At 40.6% G+C, this 20,455-nt stretch overlaps 1 protein-coding gene across 2 annotated transcripts; it reads right to left on the reverse strand.

Moving 5' to 3' along the window:
- Window positions 1-3,818: 3,818 nt before the first annotated feature.
- On the reverse strand, window positions 3,819-10,154 carry LOC148019350 (putative galactinol--sucrose galactosyltransferase 2). Of its 2 annotated transcripts, XM_087660994.1 has the most exons (14): window positions 9,553-10,154; window positions 9,211-9,464; window positions 8,908-8,998; window positions 8,762-8,810; window positions 8,354-8,445; window positions 8,161-8,268; window positions 7,867-8,001; window positions 7,349-7,759; window positions 7,112-7,253; window positions 6,743-6,810; window positions 6,486-6,620; window positions 6,154-6,371; window positions 4,791-4,879; window positions 3,819-4,540 (listed from the first exon to the last, which is right to left on the reverse strand). In XM_087660994.1, the coding sequence occupies exons 1-14, from the start codon at window positions 9,741-9,743 to the stop codon at window positions 4,184-4,186; spliced, it is 2,340 nt and encodes a 779-aa protein (XP_087517120.1). In that variant the 5' UTR covers window positions 9,744-10,154; the 3' UTR covers window positions 3,819-4,183. The 2 variants fall into 2 exon arrangements, with proteins under 2 accessions (XP_087517120.1, XP_087517121.1); XM_087660995.1 differs by lacking the exons at window positions 3,819-4,540; window positions 4,791-4,879 and adding an exon at window positions 4,891-5,055.
- Window positions 10,155-20,455: the final 10,301 nt, after the last annotated feature.

A 20,455-nucleotide genomic window follows, 5' to 3' on the forward strand; every position in this document is an offset into this window, starting at 1 on the left:
ATGTTAAAATTTTCCCCCTTAACATTGTTCAAGTGGATGCCAAAGTTTAATCCACGCACAGATAAGCCATGCAAAGTTCCGATATAGATGGGCTTGACAGACCTCCCGAGAAACTTATGGCCTTTTGTCAAATCCATAACTGCTCCTCTAGGGAGGATGCTTGGACAAAGACCTACCAATGTCATTAACTTGCATTAGTGCCCTTAAGTGCTTAAAGAAATGGGTCTCTCTAAAAGGCTCCCAGACTATCTATTGATCTCTAATGCAGATAAGAATGTGCTCACACAACAACCCCTATCTTACAGAAATTTACCAAATGCATGCTTTAAATCTTCAAAGGTAGGGCATTTTATAAGAGACATCCAAAACTCAAACCAAAAGAAGAAGTAGGTAATAAGGACGAGAAGAAAACTACAAACAAAGGGTTTCAAACAGTCAACAAAAAAGAAAGAAAGATCCAATCCCAAAATCAGAATTTCCATGTAGCAAGCAATAAGGAAAAGCCCAATCAAAATGGGTATTTCCCCCTCCTAATGGAGGTTCCTGATGAATCAACAGGATCTAAGCCTGTGAAAGGGAATTAGAAGGAAGGAAATTTAAACTTTTGACACAAATGAGAAAGTGCTAGTTGAAAATGCACAAAAAAAAGAAAATGAAATAAATCTCAATGAAAAGATCGATGATGTTATAATAGAGGATATAGAGGAGAATGAGGATGATTCTGAGCCATTCTAGAATCTGAAGTTCTCTATAAGCCCTCAAAAATACTCTACAATGACACGCTACACTATGAAAAGAAGACATTCTAAAGTTGGGGGTAATGTTCAGTTATAGGAACACTTTAAAAGGTATGGTAGATAAAACTACAAATGCCCCTGGATAGGTTGGCTTACACCTTAAGGGGCAAGAAGAAATTTTATTAATCTCTCTTTATGGTCCATGTATGATGGAAGACAAAGCTATACCATGGACTTGTAGATATAAGTGTAGGGATTGGATACACATTGTCCAACAATCAAAAGGGGTAGCAATAAGAAAGGCAAGGCTCGATAGAATGTATGTATCTTCATGTTTGCTTTCCACCTCCAATCTCATGATTATAAGATTAATAGAGAAATTGTGCTCTCTAATCATTATCCAATAGTGTCCACACTTTCAAGTAGTACTACAGTGATAAAAGCACGATGGTTTCATATAGATCCCTTCCTATTCAAATCAAAAGAGATAAGAGAAATTTCAAGAGATTTAGCCCATCAACTTTACCCATATGCTTCATCCTATAATCCCTCCAAGATACGGGATCAAGGAAGAGATGCATTAAGTATGTTAGCACTCATCAATGGGAAAATCTCAACTTCCTTCCCTCTATTTAGATCCATAAGGCAAGGATGTCCCCCTTGCCCCCCTACTTTTTGCTATAGCCTTTGATGCCTCGGGTTGGCTTATAGAGAAGGAGATAAGAGAGGGTAGGTTGAAAGGTATTGTGCTCCCTAATAATAAGGAATGGTCCTTAATCTATTTGCACCCAAACTCTTTGTTTAGCCTCTTGTTCAGTAGTCGACCCTACCAAAACAGGGATTAAAACTCATCTGTAGTGGCTCTTAGATGAAGGATACAAGGAAATTGAAGAATGAAAAATTTTTAGACATATGGGGATCCCCATGGGATTTGGAGTGACACTGAAACAAAGATAGAACTGAGCACTTAGTAAACTTAAGAAAAAGCTTGAATACCTGAGGGAACTACAACACTCCTTTGCAAGAAGGATAATAGTCCTAAAACATATCTTAATTCCCTCAACTATCTACTTTTTGTCATATTGTAAGCAATCAAACTCAGGTTTCAAAAGTTTAGAAGGAATTGCTCTTATGGTCTAGGAATAGTGAAAGCTTTAAAATCCCAATAGTTTTATGGGTAGACTACACTACACCTAAAAAAGAAGGGGCCATTGAGCTTCCTAATCGAATAGACTTAGCAAACAAGCTAGCAACTAAATACATGATTCGTGCATTCCTACATGAAAATGAAGCATGGACCATTCTAATCTTTCACTCCTACCACTCCTTTACAATTAAATGCATGATTCATGCATTCCTAAATGAAAATGAAGCATGGGCCATTCTATTCTCACTCCTACCACTCCTTAACAAAAGCTTGCCTACCAAGGTGGAGGAGCCTCTACCTCTCTTAATGGCATACATTTAGGAAAAATTCACCATAAAAGGTTGCTTATATCTACCAAAGAGCTTATGGAGTGCATGGATGACTTATAAAGATTTTGTCTACCTTTCACCCAACCATAATTTCACCCTATCTTGAAGCTCATTAAATTCCATTTGGCTAAGCATATTTCAAGGATATATTCCCAATGCACAGCTTCAATCAACATTAAGAATCAAAAGGAAAGGGGTAAGATCATGGGCTAATATATGGGATTTTTTAACAGGACCTTGGAAAGATAGAGAAACTGTAAGGCAACTACGTTAGCTTTCTCTTGAAGAGATCCAACTAATCCAACAAAGGATAAGACTATTTAGGACCTAACATCTATAAGACAATCCAATTGTAGATGGACTTTAATATCAATGGAATTTGGTGTATGAATGTCAAACCCCTCCTACCAATTCAACAATTCAAACAAGGTAAAAATTAGCTAGTTTCTAAATTGAATAAAAGATGGAATCTTAATTGGAATGAAGAACAATGGAGTTACATATTCCAAATGCTATGGAACCCTAACATCCAACCCAAAATGTCGTGCTTGTTTTGGTTAATCACATTGAAGACAACCTTGACCAACCAAACGGTAGGCAAAATCGGACCTAGGAATGGGCTATGTCCAAGGTGTAAAAAGGAAATAGAAAAAAACACATATCTTTATTAATTGATGTTATAATGCTAATATTCTTAATATTTTGCAAGTTGTACTAGCCCCCTTCCACCCCTTGAGATTTACTTAGAAGAAAATCCTTCTCGATGAAATTTACGGGATCCCAACAATCATCTAGAATTGGATCAAAGGCTTATTCTTTTGGTAAACATGGATAAGCAGGAATAAAACATTATTTGAGATTGTGAATGATAACCCTTTGTGTGGTTTTAAAAATGGATTATTGTGGCAAGTAGCTACCACAAGAAGCAAATCCCAAAGGAATGCTTGAAAAACTAGAAACAAAGACTAAAGAAAGAAGGAATTTAAAGACCTGATGCACCCAAGAAGCTCACAAGGTATTAAACCAAGAGATGACAAAGAAGAGAAGAATGCTAAATTCAAAGAAGACTTTGAAATCATCTATCAAGAAATTCTAGAAACAAACCACTCTCGCATTCTATCATAGGGTTAATCTCCTAACTGTGAATGCACTAAATGTAATTAACAATCACTATGGTTATAATGTGTTGCAACAAATAGCTAAAGGGTGGACTCTCACTTCAAGTCCCTTTTGTAAAACTTTTTTCTTTACTTTAATACAACTTGGAGCTTCCACAATCTTTTTTAAAAATGAGGGAGAGAAAATGAGGAGAAAATATGTCAATTAAATTAATGAGATTTTACTTTTCAAATCATAATTACTTGGCATGTGTTGCATTGAACATTGTAAATACTTTTTCCAAAAATGGTATTATACTTCTCGATTAAAGAGACAAATACCATAATTTTTCAACATTGTAAATCTTTTTATACATTGTTTTTTTAAAGAACTAAGAATACACCTCTAAAGTAGAGAAACAAAAATCCTAATTTCTTGGACATTGAAATACTATTTATCAAATTAACATCAATTATCCGACAAAGAAAATGGCACATGCCAAAATCGTTGACCAAGTAACAAGATTTGCTGTCATCTTTTATTTATCCATGCCATAGATAAATCCTTACAACTTACAAGGACCGTGTTTCAGATAAAAGCTTGAGCTTTCCATGGCCTTTTGTGTGTGTGCTGGGGGGGGCGCCATTGGGCGGCGGCGTGGGCGGCGGCGGCGGTGTGGGTTTTGTTTTAATCAGCACTAAGTAGATCATACAACCCCTTACTCTTTCCTTAAGGGCTGTACGACACCTCTACCTAGGGTTGTCACTTGTGACACAAGAATAAATAGGAGCGGCAGGTTTCTTGAGTGCCAACATTTCCTAGCCTCACATACCTGCCCCCTTTCAAGCAAAGCCCAATGGTAGTAGGCTCTCTCAATCAAGCTGCAGCTCCACCTTCACAGGCCACAGTCTCCTGTCCTCCCTGCAATCTTCTTCTCCCCCAGCCCCACATTGATGTGGCTTGGGCAAGGGTAACTGCATTGTCACAAGGCCTCTCTCTTCTTCGTATGTAAAATCAACACCCTCAGAACCTACCACCACCCTTGCGGGCCTCACTGAAGAGTACACTCCGAATACACCACATCCAATCACTCTCATCTCGGCAATGGCAGTGATCCCCTTACCTCCTTCCTTGGATGCCACTTGATAATCAACTGCTTTCACAGCCCCACCTGCATTGAACATCTGCATTGCACCTATAGGAGCAAATGACACACCGGGTCCAAACACCTGCACACACAGTCCAAGACATGAACAAGAGATTGTCAGAATGTGGCACATATCTTTGACCCAAAATGCTGGACCCCCTTTTTCTATTGTTTGATTGCAACAGAAATGGATGAACACATCATATGCCATTGTTATATATGATACACCACTGTTCCCCTTGAGTGATTGCAACCATCCATCAGTGATGCACACACATATCATTCACGTGTACATGGTGCATGACACTGAAACAGAGACTTTGGATGCCCACCTTCACTGGAACCACAGTGAGAACTTCGTATTCCTTTGGCTTCAGAGTCAAGTGTAGAGATGATCCCTCCGGGAGATATGCAAGCTCACCTGCAAAACCCATCAATAAACCAGAGGTCAAGGAGTGCTGATAATTAAGACCCCCTAGGATCCCACCTTATTTTGTTGCATTCCGAAGGAGGGAAAACTCTGAGATGCTTCTATTCCTCCTTGGGCTGCTGAAGCATCGGAATATTTGCCACTTTGATACTTCACTCCCTAAATGCCTGCCAAAAGATGACCCTTGCCTTCATCAGTAACCGTTGCACTTGCTTATATGGCAGGTACAGATTTAATTTGCATGTTTATACCCAACTGAAAACATGTGTCTAATGGATGTACCATGGGTGTCCCTACCAACCAGCGGCAGAGATATTATGTGTTTTATCTTAAGGTGGGCAATAGTTCTCAGAAACTGTGCTATCGTCTCTGAGGCATTTGTTAGAAGCATTGATATAAGCCACCCTAACCCAAGCTCGAACAGGAGGCAATAGCACTGGCACAGTGGCACTCTAAAAAATTCACTCCAATTCCCTAATTGCCTACTCCGAGGAGCCACAATCGAGAAGAGCTATCAGCAGATGCAATCTCTTAGCCTCTTGTCAGCGGGGCTTCATTGACGTAGCTTCTTCCAAAGAAGCTTCAACAGAGCAGCGAATGCATAGCCTCTTCTACGATACACTCAAGGTCACGCAGAACCTGATTCCTAGCCAGGGTACCCGTGGAACATTTCACCCTTGAAATGTTACATTTCAGCATGAAACGCTTCCCCCCTGGGTAGGTCCAAAGTGAAATGCCGCATGAAATGGTAGAATAGCACATTCAGATTACATATATTTGGTGGTTTTTTAATAGAAATTGTTTCTGTAAAACTTGGGAGCGAAACAGATAGGCGAGATCCTGCATACTGAAATGCTTCATTAATGAAGTGTATTTAGCAATTCACCCCCTGATGAGACACGTTTCATGGTTACCACAATCCTAGCTCTCCTAGACGAGCTCTCCAACAGAAATCACCTATACTGCACATATCTTCTCTGACCGTAAAGTATTTGCCTAAATCTTACCTCTATAAATGTGAATGTCCAACTGTGCAGCCCATGGATGGAGAAGCAATGGCACATCACTTAGGCATCAGCTTATTTATCTAAGAACTTGATACTACACCTTCATTTACTTGGATAATAAGTAGATGATGATATCACATCAACAGGCAGGCATAAACCTTAACAACCTCAAAGAGGTTCCTGAAATGATTTGTCAGTAGATTGATCCATGATTGATCAGAAGATAAACTGAAAACACACTGAGTTAAGACTAAATACCGAGTCTGTGTGAATAGACAATGGTGTCTCCATTCCAGTCTTGACTTGCAACTTGAGGAAGATGATCTATATCTCTTGCACGCACAGTGCTTGTTATTGCTTTTGATTCTGCATCATGAATTAGATTCTTTTTCCCCAAGCGGCACCAACCAGCCCCCTGACAGTTGAATACACCAAGAACTCCAGTGCACTTGTTCATGTTCCAGATTTTCAATAGACTGCCCATTACACCACCACCATTCAATCAGGAAGAAAGGAAACCAAAACAACAAAAGGAGAAGGAACCTTCACTGAACATTGTAAATGCCTAAATTCGGAACCTATTTGTGTACCTTTTCCCATCACGAGCTGGATCATTGAACAGACAATCACGAGAAGGCCGGCCAGGCAATTCAGCCCTCAAAATCAACCCATCTGGAAGCACCAACTTTTTCAAGAGATCAAAGTCATGATTCCCTGGCTTATCACTGCAATAAATCAGGGAAACATTTATTCGGTCAGATAACACAGCAGTAGGGAGGTAACTTGTTCAAAATTAACAACTTGAGATACTTCAGAAGATAGACACCCAGGCTTTAGTAAGCTTCACCTGACATATATTGCACATCCACCGACAGCTCGAGCAGCAGCATGATACTCTGCAGCTGGATGCAGGCTCTGCATACAGCAATAATACCGATAAGAAATCATTACAGATGAAACTCATTATAAATGAGATAAATACAAAAAACGCCTATCAAGCCTTCCCTAATTAGCCTAAAATCTGGCATTATCCATAAGCATAATGCACAAACGTTATGATGGAGCCAGCAACTCCCTCTCTCCTTGCCTGCCTGCCCCCCCCCTCTCTCTCTCATTTTAATCTTGTGTGTGTGTGTGTGTGTGTGTGTGTGTGTGTGTTAAAACCATAAGATCTGCATTCCGCTCTAAAGTGTAACGAACCAAGAATTGTACTTACATGAAACATATCCCAATCAGGCTGCATGAATTCTCCAAGGAACAAGCTGTTGTAAGCAACAGAAGCTATGTGTATAGTATGAGATGCTGGATCTCTAGGATAAAAGTCATCTGACGCCCTGACTACGGCAGTCTGCTTAGAGCTGCAAATGAAGAATAACCTCCAAGTGGTCAAAGTCTGGAAGATCTATCTAGTCATGTCAAGCACTTCATCTGGAGAATTAGTTGTCATATTTACCTGTAGATACCATCTGTATTGTGACTCATGCAAGAGATGCACCCATTGTCAGGGAAATTATGAACAATAGATGCTTCTAAGGCCTGATGGTACTTTCTTGTCAAGGACACACGACCTCCAAACCCTGATCCAAGGGTCTCCAATATGTTCTGCACATCTACTTTGACTCCATCAACTCCCGCTGCAGCAAGGTAGCTGTGGAGCTCATCATAGAACTGAAACACCTTGTTCGGATGAACGAGGCCCAGCCCATGTTCTGCAATTATGTCAAATGCATAATCCGACTCGTTGGCAGTAACTCCTGGAGACTGGACAGGATATCTTAGTACCGATTCATAGTGCTCCATGCCTGGTGTTCCAGGTTTCACTCCTCCCCAGTATCCAGTGAGTGCATGCCACACATAGACATACCTGAAATAACATTCCTTGTAAGCTCGAATGCACAGATAGAAATGGACAAGAAGATTCTCCCCCATTTACCGAGTATCAATCGATAGCCAAAAATGAAAGAAACTCACTTCACATTATGCTGTTCTTTAGCTTCATGAACAATCATCCGGAGTCCCAAAGCCGGATCTTCATGTCTCTGACCATCCCTTCCATCCTTCTGGAATTTAAAATTCTCCTTAATATGTGTTAGACGACTTGCAAAGCTGCGAAAGAGTTTTAAGGAATATTCAGAATTTGATGCCCGAACAGATATGGAGATTTATATAACACTGACATTGAAGCTTCCTAAGAAGATTGGCCTGTGAAACATTTTCTAGGCATTGTGCAGATTGATGACAACAGTGACGTGTTAGGGCAATTACATCGATCCCGTGGTGACTGAAGCAGTTTCAGGTTGCTGATCAGTGGCCACAGACTGCCATCCATCATCAATTATCAGGAAGCGTGGTGGTGCTCCACCTGCAGTTAAACTGCAAAAACATATGCTTTCAGCTGCAGTGATAACATCGTAGAAAGTTGATACTAGACATGACTACGTGCAAGAATTATGCATACCTGTCTAAACCTTCTCTGATGCCTTCTGTGGTGACATCATTGTAAAATGCATCCCATGTGCACCATCCAAACCAATCCAGGAAACTTGGCGTCTGCACATCACATATGAGATAAGCTTAGCTGGGCCCAACGACACTCACATACAGGTTTACGGTGAAAAATGTCATATGAGATAAAATTAAGAGACCCAAGAATTGAGTAACCGCCAGGTTCTACTCAAAATAGTGAAAGGCACTATATGGGTAAGGGCTGGGTTCACTTACACCTTTACCTGCATAAACTATTGATCTCCTAATATTTATACAACCCTACAGATGAAGAACTTAATGGGACCTAATCCTCACTCAAACTAGAATATGGCATGAAAGATTGCAAGGCTCAGTTAATCTAGCAATGACCTAAATGTACCTTTTTCTCTTCTCGGTGCTGGAATGTCTGCAAATGCTTCTCAACAGTCCTGTAATTAACAATGTATTGAACAAGTTGACAAGAAGATTTTCCAAGGCATACAATTAAGATTGCTCTTCGAGTTTGACTTGTCAATACTGTCTCACCTCACAGCATCAGTTATTACTTCAAAAGGATTGCTGCCTGAGTTCAGGTACATCGAATATCTTCCCCCAATGGTTTGCACAGTAACATCACCTACACCAGAGATTAGCAAACCATGATTAGTGCTAGAACAGACCGTCTATGAGAAGCAGCCGCCCTTGTTTAAGAGCATGCGATCAATCCTTAGATGCCTTAAAAGAATACAGAGCAACATTGGTCGGTAGGGGTTGGCCCCATGTGACTCCTGATGAAGACCATTGCAATAAAGATCACGAAGAGTTACGAACGGCTGCATTTGAACCTACCGCTCTCCAAGCAAAGTTCAAGCTCATTTCGATCGTTTCCCTGCAGAGTCGCACGAAATGCATCTTCCAAGAGAGGCAGAAACACAACATACGTAGTCTGCTCATCATCAGATTCAGTGTCCGCTTGGGACGCACTGTCCTTAACCTCCACTAGCAAGAATTGTGTCTCTGAAGGCACATCCTTGCCAGAAGCTCCCATCCTCTGAGTCATCCACCATAACTTAAACCGGAAACAGCACAGGAAGCGGTGGCCCCTGCAAGGCACCGGCACGAAATGCATAAGCCAATCCTGAAATCCTTGTATGGGAGTTGAATTTTGGAAAAACATGAGAGACTTCTTACTCAAATACTCCGAGAGAAAAAACATGGTGATGCTTGCTTTCGGGAGCGGTAGCACCGAGGAAGGCACCGTGGACGAGGCTGAGGCCCTGTGGAGTGGAGAGCGAGATGTTGTCAGGCACAGAGGTGAGCAGGGTCTTCCCATTGACATAGAGGGCGCCATTGGAGGTGTAGAGTGAGGAACTGATGGTCATAGTGAATCGAATGTGAAGGGAGGGGGCGGAAAGATTGGGAGAGGGCACAATGTGGGTAACAGGGGAGGCTTAGAATTGGGGGCAGCAGGAGAGAGAGAGAGAGAGAGAGAGAGAGAGGTGAGCAGACAGAGGAGGCTTTGGATTAAGAGGATTGCATGGGAAGGTGGTTTGGGAGAAGCGGAGAGAGTGACGAGGGTAAACAGAGGACGCTTTGTGGGACTGATTGGAATGCAAGGGTAAGGCGGATGGAAAGCCCTTATATAGTAGAGGAGGGATGGATGATAGCTTGGTAATGGCAACTTGGCAAGCCTCCTGTGAGGAGAGAGAGAGGTCTGAGGGAGGGAGAGGGAGAGGAGAGGGATCACTGTAAGTTGTGACCGCTGTGGATCATGCTAACGTGGTGCTAAATCTGGCCCATTCTCCAATTTCGTGGGACACGCGACAATTTTGTAACCGCTGCTAGCGGCGCCACTATTCTCGTCCTGTCACTCCCCGAGGGCTCCCAATCTCGTCCCGCCACGTGTCCCATGATCGTCAGCCACCCCACCGTGCTCACTGCCCAGGCCTCCTCCCGACGTCATCATTTCACGTGGATTTCTCGAGATCTTTTCTGCGAGCAACCATGCAGCTGCCCAGTGCCCGCATCTGCACACACAAAAAAAAAGGGAACAAAATAGAATCTCGACATTGAACGGAAAAGATTCCGTCCTAGTCACGTTTGCGGGGGGGCACAGACGACTAAGGTTACATATCGGTTTGTTTTTTTATGCTTTACGGTCTTCTTTTGAGTCCCTAAGGCTCTTCCTTCAAGCTTTCCTTTCGATTACCTAAGCCTAAGGTTTTCTTTTTAAATAGTTCCTAAGGCTTTCTTAAGGATTTCTATTTGATGACCTAAGCCTTTGTGTGAGAGAGTCACCTTCACCCAAAACTCCCTTACCTTGCCAATGGTTTCCTTTTCGAATCGTATGAGCAGAGTTCCGTGTCTCTATTGTTTAACTTTTGGGCTTCTGAGTTGTGCCTTTGAAAAGATACCAATTCGTCAAGCAAATAAAAGAAGTTCCCATAGCCCACAAAATGGAAAATATCAAAGTGCACTCCATGCAAATCCACATGCCACTTGTGCTTCCTTCCGTCCTAAACTGTGAACCCACACCAAAGCAATGTCCACACTTTGTTGCCATTCAAGAAAAGTATTCATAACTACACACGTATTATTGTCAAAAGCCACTTTGCATCTCTTTTAAAACTAGCATCCGTGCATTATTACAGACAACAAGATGAGAATAGCCACATATACATCAAGTTAGTCATTTGCTTTTGTATGACTTGCATCAAATTCATAAGCACGCCTTTACACATCCCTCAAAGATTGAAGATTCATATTAACCTTTTAAAATGCAATTGGCAAAGCGATGGTTGGCAACTAGGCCTATGTCATTTTCGCCATTTTTTTGAATTTGCTGCAACCACAATTATTGGTCCATTTACTCACATGCATAATTCACCTCCAACATGTTTCTACTATCTTGCTTAACCTTTAAAACTATTATCACTTTGTATTTCCACGAGAATTCTTCATCATAATTGAGGTTCAAGACTTTCCATTACAAGTTCTTTAGTATGGCTTAACCTTGGATATATCATGTTCCCAAAAAATTACATTGAAAAAATGTCAAACTGTATTTGTGTTTATGTGGGTGGCATACTCAACTTAATTGAACTATACGAAAGTAGAAAAGATGGTTGAACAACTTGTGCTCATTTTGACTTTCATCAACAAGAATTTGTATCTTAATTGAACTAGGTAGGGCCTGTGAAGAATTTCAAGAGTTTTATCAAGAAGAATTTGTGTTTGGTGAGCATCCATTTAATGGGAAATGTCAATAAACAATGTAAGTGTTGCAAAATTTTCCTTGTATATCATTAGTTGTCAAAAGTTCTTTGTTGAGGTTTAAAACACTTAATGAAATGATGTAATCAATCATGATTACATGATTTACACTTTGATCACTAGAGGTAGCATATATCTTGGGAAGAGTTCTATGGAAGTTATAAGTCACACTTCAAATATTAAGGTGAGAGTCCTAATTTTCCTAAGTATTGTTATGGTATGTTTGCTAAGAAATATTGAAAACCCCGTAATTAAAATACTTCTTTTTGCACTTTTAATAGATTAGTGGTGGGGGAATTATCTCTATCCTAAGAAGCCTGAATGGTAGAGATAGGCTAGGTACAATGTTTTTTTTTTGGTAATGTGGTATTATATTCAAATAAAAGATATTTACATCACCAAATCAAAGTTGGTGTGACAGGAAAAGCCTTGTATCTGGGGAGAGAAAATAAGCTAAATATGCTTCAAGGCATAGACTCAAGTTTCTTGTGGAACAACTTATACAGGCCCAAATTTGAAAGTCATGAAGATCCTCCTAATGAAGGTCCAACTAACCCTATCATAGGCTTTGTCAAGGCCAATGTTGATCAGAGTACAAAATCAAATTACTCGGATACTACTTAATCTTTGAGCAAATCTATAGAGAACAAGAAATTCACAACATTATCTTGTATCTTCCTTCCAAAAAAAAAGCCATACTACTTGCAGTGAACAATCCTACCAAGGAGCTAATTGATCCTTAAGGCCAATGTCTTGGAGAGCACTTCATATGTGAAATTCAGCATAGTAATAAGCAGGCACCAATTGGATACTTTGGTGTGCATGGGAGACTTGGGAAACAGTTTGATGAGCCCTTTGTTAGCATCTTGTAGCATGTACCTCGAGCTTTTGATGTGGTTCATCATGTCCACCATGTCTTGGCCCAAACGCTCCCATAGCTTTTGAAAGAGCTTGCTTGGAAAGCTGTTAGGACCAAGTGTTTTTCCCACTTTCATTTTCATGACTGCATAGCAGACCTCCTCTAACAATGATGCCAGGAGGCATATTTCATGGTGGATTCCGTGCCACGGTGGATTCCGTGAGGTTTTATGGCAGATTTCGTAAACTTTGTTGAGCGGGGCTCATACACAAAGTGGATTCCTTGTGTGAGAAGTTGATGGGGACGCCTATCCTTTTCGGGCGTTTCATTAATTTAGTGTGTACATGGGTGATTCCATAGTGGGTGATTCCGCAAAATACATATTAAATTAATAAACGTTTATGAGTTTAGAGTGCGCACTCATGATAAATTAAGGTTAGGATTGATTTCTAACCAGTTGATTTATTTATGTAGCTGAAGACTGCTAGGTATTCACTTTTGTCGGTTTAGTTGTATTATTTTACTAACGATTGTGAATGCTTCAGTTGATGTGTAGAGATAGCAGCAGTGGCGAAGGAAAGCATTAGAGGATAGCGTGTATTCGAGTTATCACTTATATTTTGATGGACGCATACCTTAGGCATGGCGCCTATATTTTGTCGCGCCTATTTATTGAGGCGTTGGATATTTATTTATTATTTTGTATGCGCATGGGCGCACGATTATGTTATTTGTATTTGGACATTGTATTAGGTATGCCTTACTCTTTGGACGCCCACCCATTAGCTTTATTTCTATATTGTGCTAAAGCAAACTCAAAAGCCAAAAGCGTGCTATTTTGTAATTTGAGCTATTATTTGAGCTTGAAGATGATTAATACATAAAATACATGCTTTGTGGAGCGCTCACACAAGGCATGGGGGGAGATTGCACCCAATTGGTCTCTTATTCATGTCATGCATGCTTTCTACCTTGAGTTTTGTGCAAAAAGTAGAGTTCTTTTATTCTTGGGGACCTTCCGGCGTTCACTACGCGAGCATACAGCATCCGATCTGCGCACCAGTGGTATCAGAGCTAAGCTAAGATCGAGAGCTTCCAATCGCTACCCATCTTGTGCGAAGGCGGAGCTCCTGGAACGATCGAGCTCTACGGTCAGTCTCATCACAAACGGTCGATACGGGTGGATTCCTAGCGGTCAAGAACCTCTATTTACAGCCTCTGATCACGAAGGACCGGCCTGTAACGACGGAGGACCACCTCAATATCTCTCCTTTCAAGTCGTTTTTCAACAGAGAAGAGATAAGCTTCCATATCTCCAAGTTTCACTTCAAAGTTAATAAAGCTTTAGTAAAAAGCTTAGTTATAAGCTTTAAAAAGCTTAGTTATAAGCTTTAAAAAGCTTAGTTAGAAGCTTTAAAAAGCTTCAGGAATTAAATCGTCAAAAAGCGGCAAGAGGACGTGTTTGGCGGTGTCAAATTCGGCGTCAGTATATCGGCGTCCTCAAATCAAAAATTCCATAAGCTTTAGTCACTAAAGCTACTAAGCTATCTAATCTTCTAAATCTTCAAAGTTCAGCAAGTTTCATAAGTTCTACAACTCTGCAAGTCAAGCAAGTCACCAGAAGTCAGAACTGACTTGTGCCAAAAACTCCCATAAGGATTGTTCCTGCGCAGAAGCACCAAACTGCAAAGTTGTTCCCTGGAAGACTCTGTTCGCATACGCAGACTTGCTAAACCAGTTTCAGCACACGCAGAAGGTCATACACAGATTTTACGAAGATCTCAAAACCCACAATTGCCAAAGTCGAAGACCGTGAAAGCCAAACAAAAATCTATCAGCCTTGTACACCCGATTTTGAGCTACGCTCATCTCGCTAATTGGATTTTGAGAGTGTGAGGTCTTTTGAAGTTTTGCAGGATGACGGAACAAAATATGGATGATTTAATGGCTGAAGGCGATCTTCCTGAACCTACGGTGGAACAAAAGTTGGATTTAATTATGATGCAGTTGGATGAAGAACGAAGAGCCCGGCAAGCATTGCAAGTTCAATTGGCCAATTTACCAAGATCCACTACCGACAAAGAGAGACCACAATCTGAAGATCTTATTCGACGAACCATCGATGCGACTCTCGAAGCTCAATCCATCTGCAAAGAAACAAAGATAAGTAAAAGAAATTTCAAATTCCATACTTTCAATGGCACTCGAGATGAAAAGACTGTTCTTGCATTCATTAGTCAGTTTGATCATTACTTTCATGAAGAGACATACGTTGAAAAAGATAAAATTAAGTGTGTCACTAATCATTTAGTGGATAGAGCATCTCTTTGGTGGACTGTGGTTCGTAAGAGCATAGATTGTCCCACTACTTGGGAGAGTTTCAAGAAGAAGTTTATGCAGAATTTCCTTCCTCCACAATTCTATGAAAAAGCCATAAAGCAATGGGACCTTCTTCAGCAAAGAGATCGTGAGCCTATTTCTCAGTACACCGAACGCTTTTGGAATGCATTACTCCAACTATGCATGCTTGAAGACGTACCTGAAGCGACGCACAAGCGCAAGTATATGTCTGGATTACTTGGGCATTACTACGCTGAAGTTAATATGTTCAAGCCTGCAACTTTGAAGATGCAATTTCTTTAGCTCATGACACTGAAGACAAGATTAAAGGAAGAGACAAGCATCCACAACAATTTCAAGCAAATGGTAACTATGGTTCTAAGCAATTCAATTCAAATTTTAGAAGATTCAATCGAAGTCGATTTCCTTCATCATCTTTCCGTAAGTCTTGGACAAAACCACTTGCTTTGCCATCAAATACCAATCAAAACCCTAAGCCATCCTCACAGCCAAATCCTAATATTCCTAGACTTCCTGCCATTGCAAACAATGTATCTAAAGCCAAACATATAGCGTGTTCCAAATGCCATCAACTTGGACATCTAGCAGCCAATTGCCAATCGAAGAAGCCACTTGTCCATATCAACTATCTTGGAGCAATGGAAGATGAAGAACATGAGGAAATGCCTGGCTTTACGAAAGATGAGGATGACATTGCTACTCCTTCAGATACTTTATCAGGTATGCCAACTCCACATTCTTTGTTGACAATGAAATGTTTAGTGCATGGAAAAGAAAAGATTATTTTGCATGATGATGGTAGTACACATGATTTTATTTCTGCAAAGTTAGTGAAAGAATTGAAACTACAAACTGTTCCTACCCATTATCGCATTAAAGCAGCATTCTTAGGCACAAGGTATAATGGAACACAAGAGGTGCATGATTTAGAAATTCAAATTGGTGAATATACTGAAAGAAGGAATTTTCTAGTTGTACCATTACAGTCCAATGATATTATCCTAGGTATGCCTTGGCGTCATCAGCATAATCCTGACATAGATTATTAAACGCATTCAATTAAAATTCATTTTCAAGGAAAACACATTACATTGTATGGTATGCATGCATCCAATAATTTTCTACTGCTTACTCATACTCAAGCTAAACGTGCATTACACAAAAGTAATAAATCTTATCTAATTTGGGTGAATGAACTGTCAAGCTAAAGAAAAATATATGCACCCTAGGCATAAAGAATTCCTTGCACAATTTAAAGATTGTTTTGTTGAAGATCTACCACCTGGACTACCTCCTTCACGTCTTGAAGACCACAAAATAGATTTAATTCCTGGTACACAACCACCTTGTAAAGCACCATATAGGCATAACTAGATAGAGCAGAAAGAAATTCAAAATCAAGTTGAGGAATTATTAAACAGAGGATTAATTAGACCTAGTAGTTCTCCATTTGGCGCACCTGTTTTGTTGGTAAAGAAGAATAATAATACTTATCGTATGTGCATTGATTATCGTGCCCTAAATAAGATTATTGTAAAGAATAGATATCCAATTCCTAGAGTCGATGATCTTATGGATAAACTACAAGGTTCTGTCATATTTAGTAAAATAGATCTTAAATCTGGTTATCATCAGGTGAGATTAGATAAATTTGACATATTCAAGACTGCATTTAGAACACAATTTGGTCATTATGAATTTTTAGTGATGCCTTTTGGATTGACTAACGCACCTGCTACATTTAGTAGAATGATGAATCGCATATTTTTGAAATATCAGCATTGTGTTATAGTATTCTTTGATGATATCTTGGTATTCAGTAAAAATGAGAAAGAGCATTATGAACATCTGTCTTTGCTTTTCAAGTTGTTGAAAGATAATCAATTGTATGCCAATTCGAAAAAGAGTGAGTTCTTTCAAACAAAAATTGAATATTTAGGTCATATTGTGTCATCAGAAGGTATTAAGGTTGACCCTAAGAAGATAGAAGCAATATTGAACTGGCCTATACCTAAAAATGTGCATGAGTTACGTTCTTTTCTAGGTCTTGCTAGTTTTTACAGGAAATTTGTGCGAAATTTTTCATTACTTGCTTTGCCTTTGACTAAACTTTTAAATAAAGATATTGTTTATCATTGGTCTGATAATCAACAGAAATCTTTTGATTTATTGAAACATGCATAACCCATGCTCCTGTATTACAACTACCTGATTTTAATAGACCATTCTTTTTAGTAGTTACCGATGCTAGCGGATCTGGAATAGGAGCCGTACTTATGCAAGATAATCATCCCATAGCCTATTCTAGTTGTAAATTGAAACCCTCCGAACTTAAATATTCCACATATGATAAAGAATTGTTAGCTGTTGTACAAGCTTTAAGACAATGGAAACATTACTTAATGGGTTTTGAGTTTATGATTAAGACTGATCAACAAAGTATTAGACATTTACTTAGTCAACCTCAAATATCTGACCAACATATCAAATGGGCAGCTTTTATTCAGAGTTTTCATCCTCTTATCCAATATCAACCAGGTAAAGAAAATATAGTGGCCGATACATTAAGTAGAAGACCGACCATTCATAATATTTCTGTTATATCATTTGATTCTCTAACCCCTATGAAAGATACTTATCATCAGGACATTACTTTTCATGCTGATTGGAATAAATTAGTTGTAAATAATTGGATTCCTATTGATTCACTCTCTTACAATGATGGATTCATGTTTTATGAAAAGAGATTATGTGTTAATCCCTTTTGGGCGGTCATCCCCTTTTCCCCTTTCTTACATGGCCGACCGTAGCCTAGGCCCTTTTTCCCATTGTCCTTCTCTCTCCCTAGTCTATATTTACAAATTGCACGGGCATTTGAATTAAACCATGATGCGCTTGCGCTCTTTTACAATAGTTTTGACTTGCGCTTTTCCTTGTGCACCTTTGTCTTCAGTTTCTCTTTGCCTTGGCCTTTGTCTTTGTCTTCTGTTTTAGCTTTCCGGATTTTCCACCACCTGCTGCTGGCACTCTTTTACAAGATTCCAGGGTGTGCCTTTGTATTTTAAAATGCACCGTTCCCCTTTTGCATTTGCCTTGGACTTTTTAAGGTTGTCCTTGCGCTTTTAACCTTTTCTCCTCTTCTTTCTTCAGTCGGGCTAACTTTTTTTTCACCTTTGCCCTGCGTATTTTTTATTTCCTTTTGCTTTCTTCGTGTTGGGGTTAACAATTGCTAAGGCATATTTCCAAATCTATGATTACCCATTACATTTTAGTTGTGATTCTCTGAGAAAATTGTCCTTACAATGGATAATTAGAGAGCGAATATGCGATTGAATTATTATCACGTCTATTCTTGTATTGTTTGGGAAAAGTACAATTAGTTTTATTGGTTGATTGAATAACATCCTAAATGTTTTTCTTTCAATCAATTGATTGTTGCATTGTGATTTGGATAAATATTTCAAGGCTTATGTTGATGGCAAATGGATGGCAGGGATTTGTAATGACAAGTTGCCATGGGAATAAATGAATATTTTCCTAGAAGATGATATTAGGAATGATTGCCTTGATTATGCTTGATTCTTAATGGGATTAATTAAGGAAGGATATTTGGCATGGGTGGATCATCTCCAAGATCGCACCATGGATTACCCCAAGATGGCACTGCTCGATTCTCGGGTCGAAGGTCGAGTGGTGAAAAGGCCAACCATGGAAAGTGTGTCTCACTCTATCGCTTGGGGTCAGTGGAGCTCTGGACACCCCTTGTCGAGTTTGGAATGGAGCTGTAGACTGCTGTGAGCCCAACATCTAGAGGCATTGGAAGATCCTATTCTAGATAAAGGATAGAAATTTTGGTGCCATGTGATTTGGACCAGGTACTTCTGTTGGACAAAAGGGATACATAATTCTCCTATATGGGCAGAAGACAAAGATTAACTTGAAGATAAGTGGCTTGAAGCAGGCACCTAGGGAATGGTATCATAAGTTTGATGCCTTTATGTAGTCACAGGGCTACAGTAGGAGTGCTATGGATCCGTGTCTTTACACAAAGAAAGCCCGTGATGGTTCATTGCTTATTTTGGTACTCTATGTGGATGATATGCTGATAGCAGAAAAAGCTCATGATGAGCTAGATGCTCTTAAATCTCAGCTAAAGAAGAGCTTTGAGATGAAGGATTTGGGACAGGCCTCTCACATACTTGGTATGCGCATTAGACGCGACAGGCATCAGGGACTCCTCTACTTGTCACAGAGGGAGTATATTCATAAAGTCCTTGAGCGCTTCCACATACAGGACGTAAAGCCTATTGCATGTCCATTGCCTTCTTATGTGAAGGTATCACAGGCCGATTGTCCGCAGATAGATGAGCAGAGGGCCGAGATGGCCCAGATCCCTTATGCTTCAGCCATGGGTAGTTTGATGTATGCCATGATAGCCACTCGTCCAGATATTGCCTTTGCAGTTGGTGTTGTGGCACACTATATGGCTACACCTGGCAGGAAACATTGGGATGCCGTGAAGGGTATCATGAGGTACCTGAAGGGTACAACAGATATGTGTATTTGCTATGGCAGCCAGGATATAGGGGTCGTGGGGTACACTGACTCCAATTATGCAGGACATGCAGATAGTAGGAAGTCCACTTCTGGCTATGTATTCACCTATGCTGGAGGTGCTATCTCTTGGATGTCCAGGGTTCAGAAGTGTACGGCTCTGTCTACCACTGAGGCCGAGTATGTTGCAGCCACTGAGGCTTGCAAGGAGGCCATATGGCTAGACCGTCTAGTTGCTGACCTTGGGATTGATGCTATACCTACACTGCATTCGGATTCTATGAGTGCCATTCAGCTGGCTAAGAATCCAGTCTTCCATGCGAAGACGAAATACATTGAGGTGAGGTATCACTTCATACGTGGTGTCGTGGAGGACAAGTCTGTTGACCTTGTCAAGATCTCCACTGACGAGAATCCTGCAGATCTACTCACGAAAAGCCTCACTACTGAGCACTTTGCCTTCCTTAGGAGATTGATGGGCATTGGATGAGATGTTGCCTTTCCTCATCCCTTGTACCTATGTACAGTTGTACTGTCTTTTTCTTTTCTTTTCTCTCTCACCGGGGCAGATTCGCCTTTAAGTGGGAGGTTGTTGGGGTAAAGCGCCTCCGCCGTGCCGCCCCGTGTATTACTACACTGACAGTACCCGCTAGTTGGGGTAAAGGCGCCTCCGCCGTGCCGCCCTGTGTATTACTACACTGATAGTACCCCCCACTGCACACTGCAGGTGGCGGGCGCTCGTCACGTCACTTTATTCTTTACATTCATTTTAGTGACTAATAAATAAAGGAAGGCCCGGTCACACATTGTGACTGTTGGAGTTCCCATTTCTTGTCTCTCTCTTTCTTGCTCTTGCTCTCCCGCCATAGCTCGCGTGCAAGCTTCGATCCTTCTCACCTTTGGGGTAAAGGCGCCTCCACCGTGCCGCCCCGTGTATTACTACACTGACAGTACCCGCCAGTTTGGGTAAAGGCGCCTCCGCTGTACCGCCCCGTGTATTACTACACTGACAGTACCCGCCACTGCACACTGCAGGTGGCAGGCGTT

The sequence above is a fragment of the Lygodium microphyllum genome, chromosome 20 (assembly GCF_053477565.2).
Source record: "Lygodium microphyllum isolate KBCC chromosome 20, Lygodium_microphyllum_v1.1.10, whole genome shotgun sequence".
NCBI lineage: Eukaryota > Viridiplantae > Streptophyta > Polypodiopsida > Schizaeales > Lygodiaceae > Lygodium > Lygodium microphyllum.

Bases quoted from the DNA above. Each gene is read 5' to 3' on its own strand.
- LOC148019350 (XM_087660994.1), bottom strand. From the start codon at position 9,743: ATGACCATCAGTTCCTCACTCTACACCTCCAATGGCGCCCTCTATGTC. The intron at 8,811-8,907 runs GTGAGACAGTAT...TGTTAATTACAG, and splicing joins GTAATAACTGATGCTGTGAG to GACTGTTGAGAAGCATTTGC. The intron at 8,269-8,353 runs GTATGCATAATT...ATGTTTTTGCAG, and splicing joins ATCAGAGAAGGTTTAGACAG to TTTAACTGCAGGTGGAGCAC.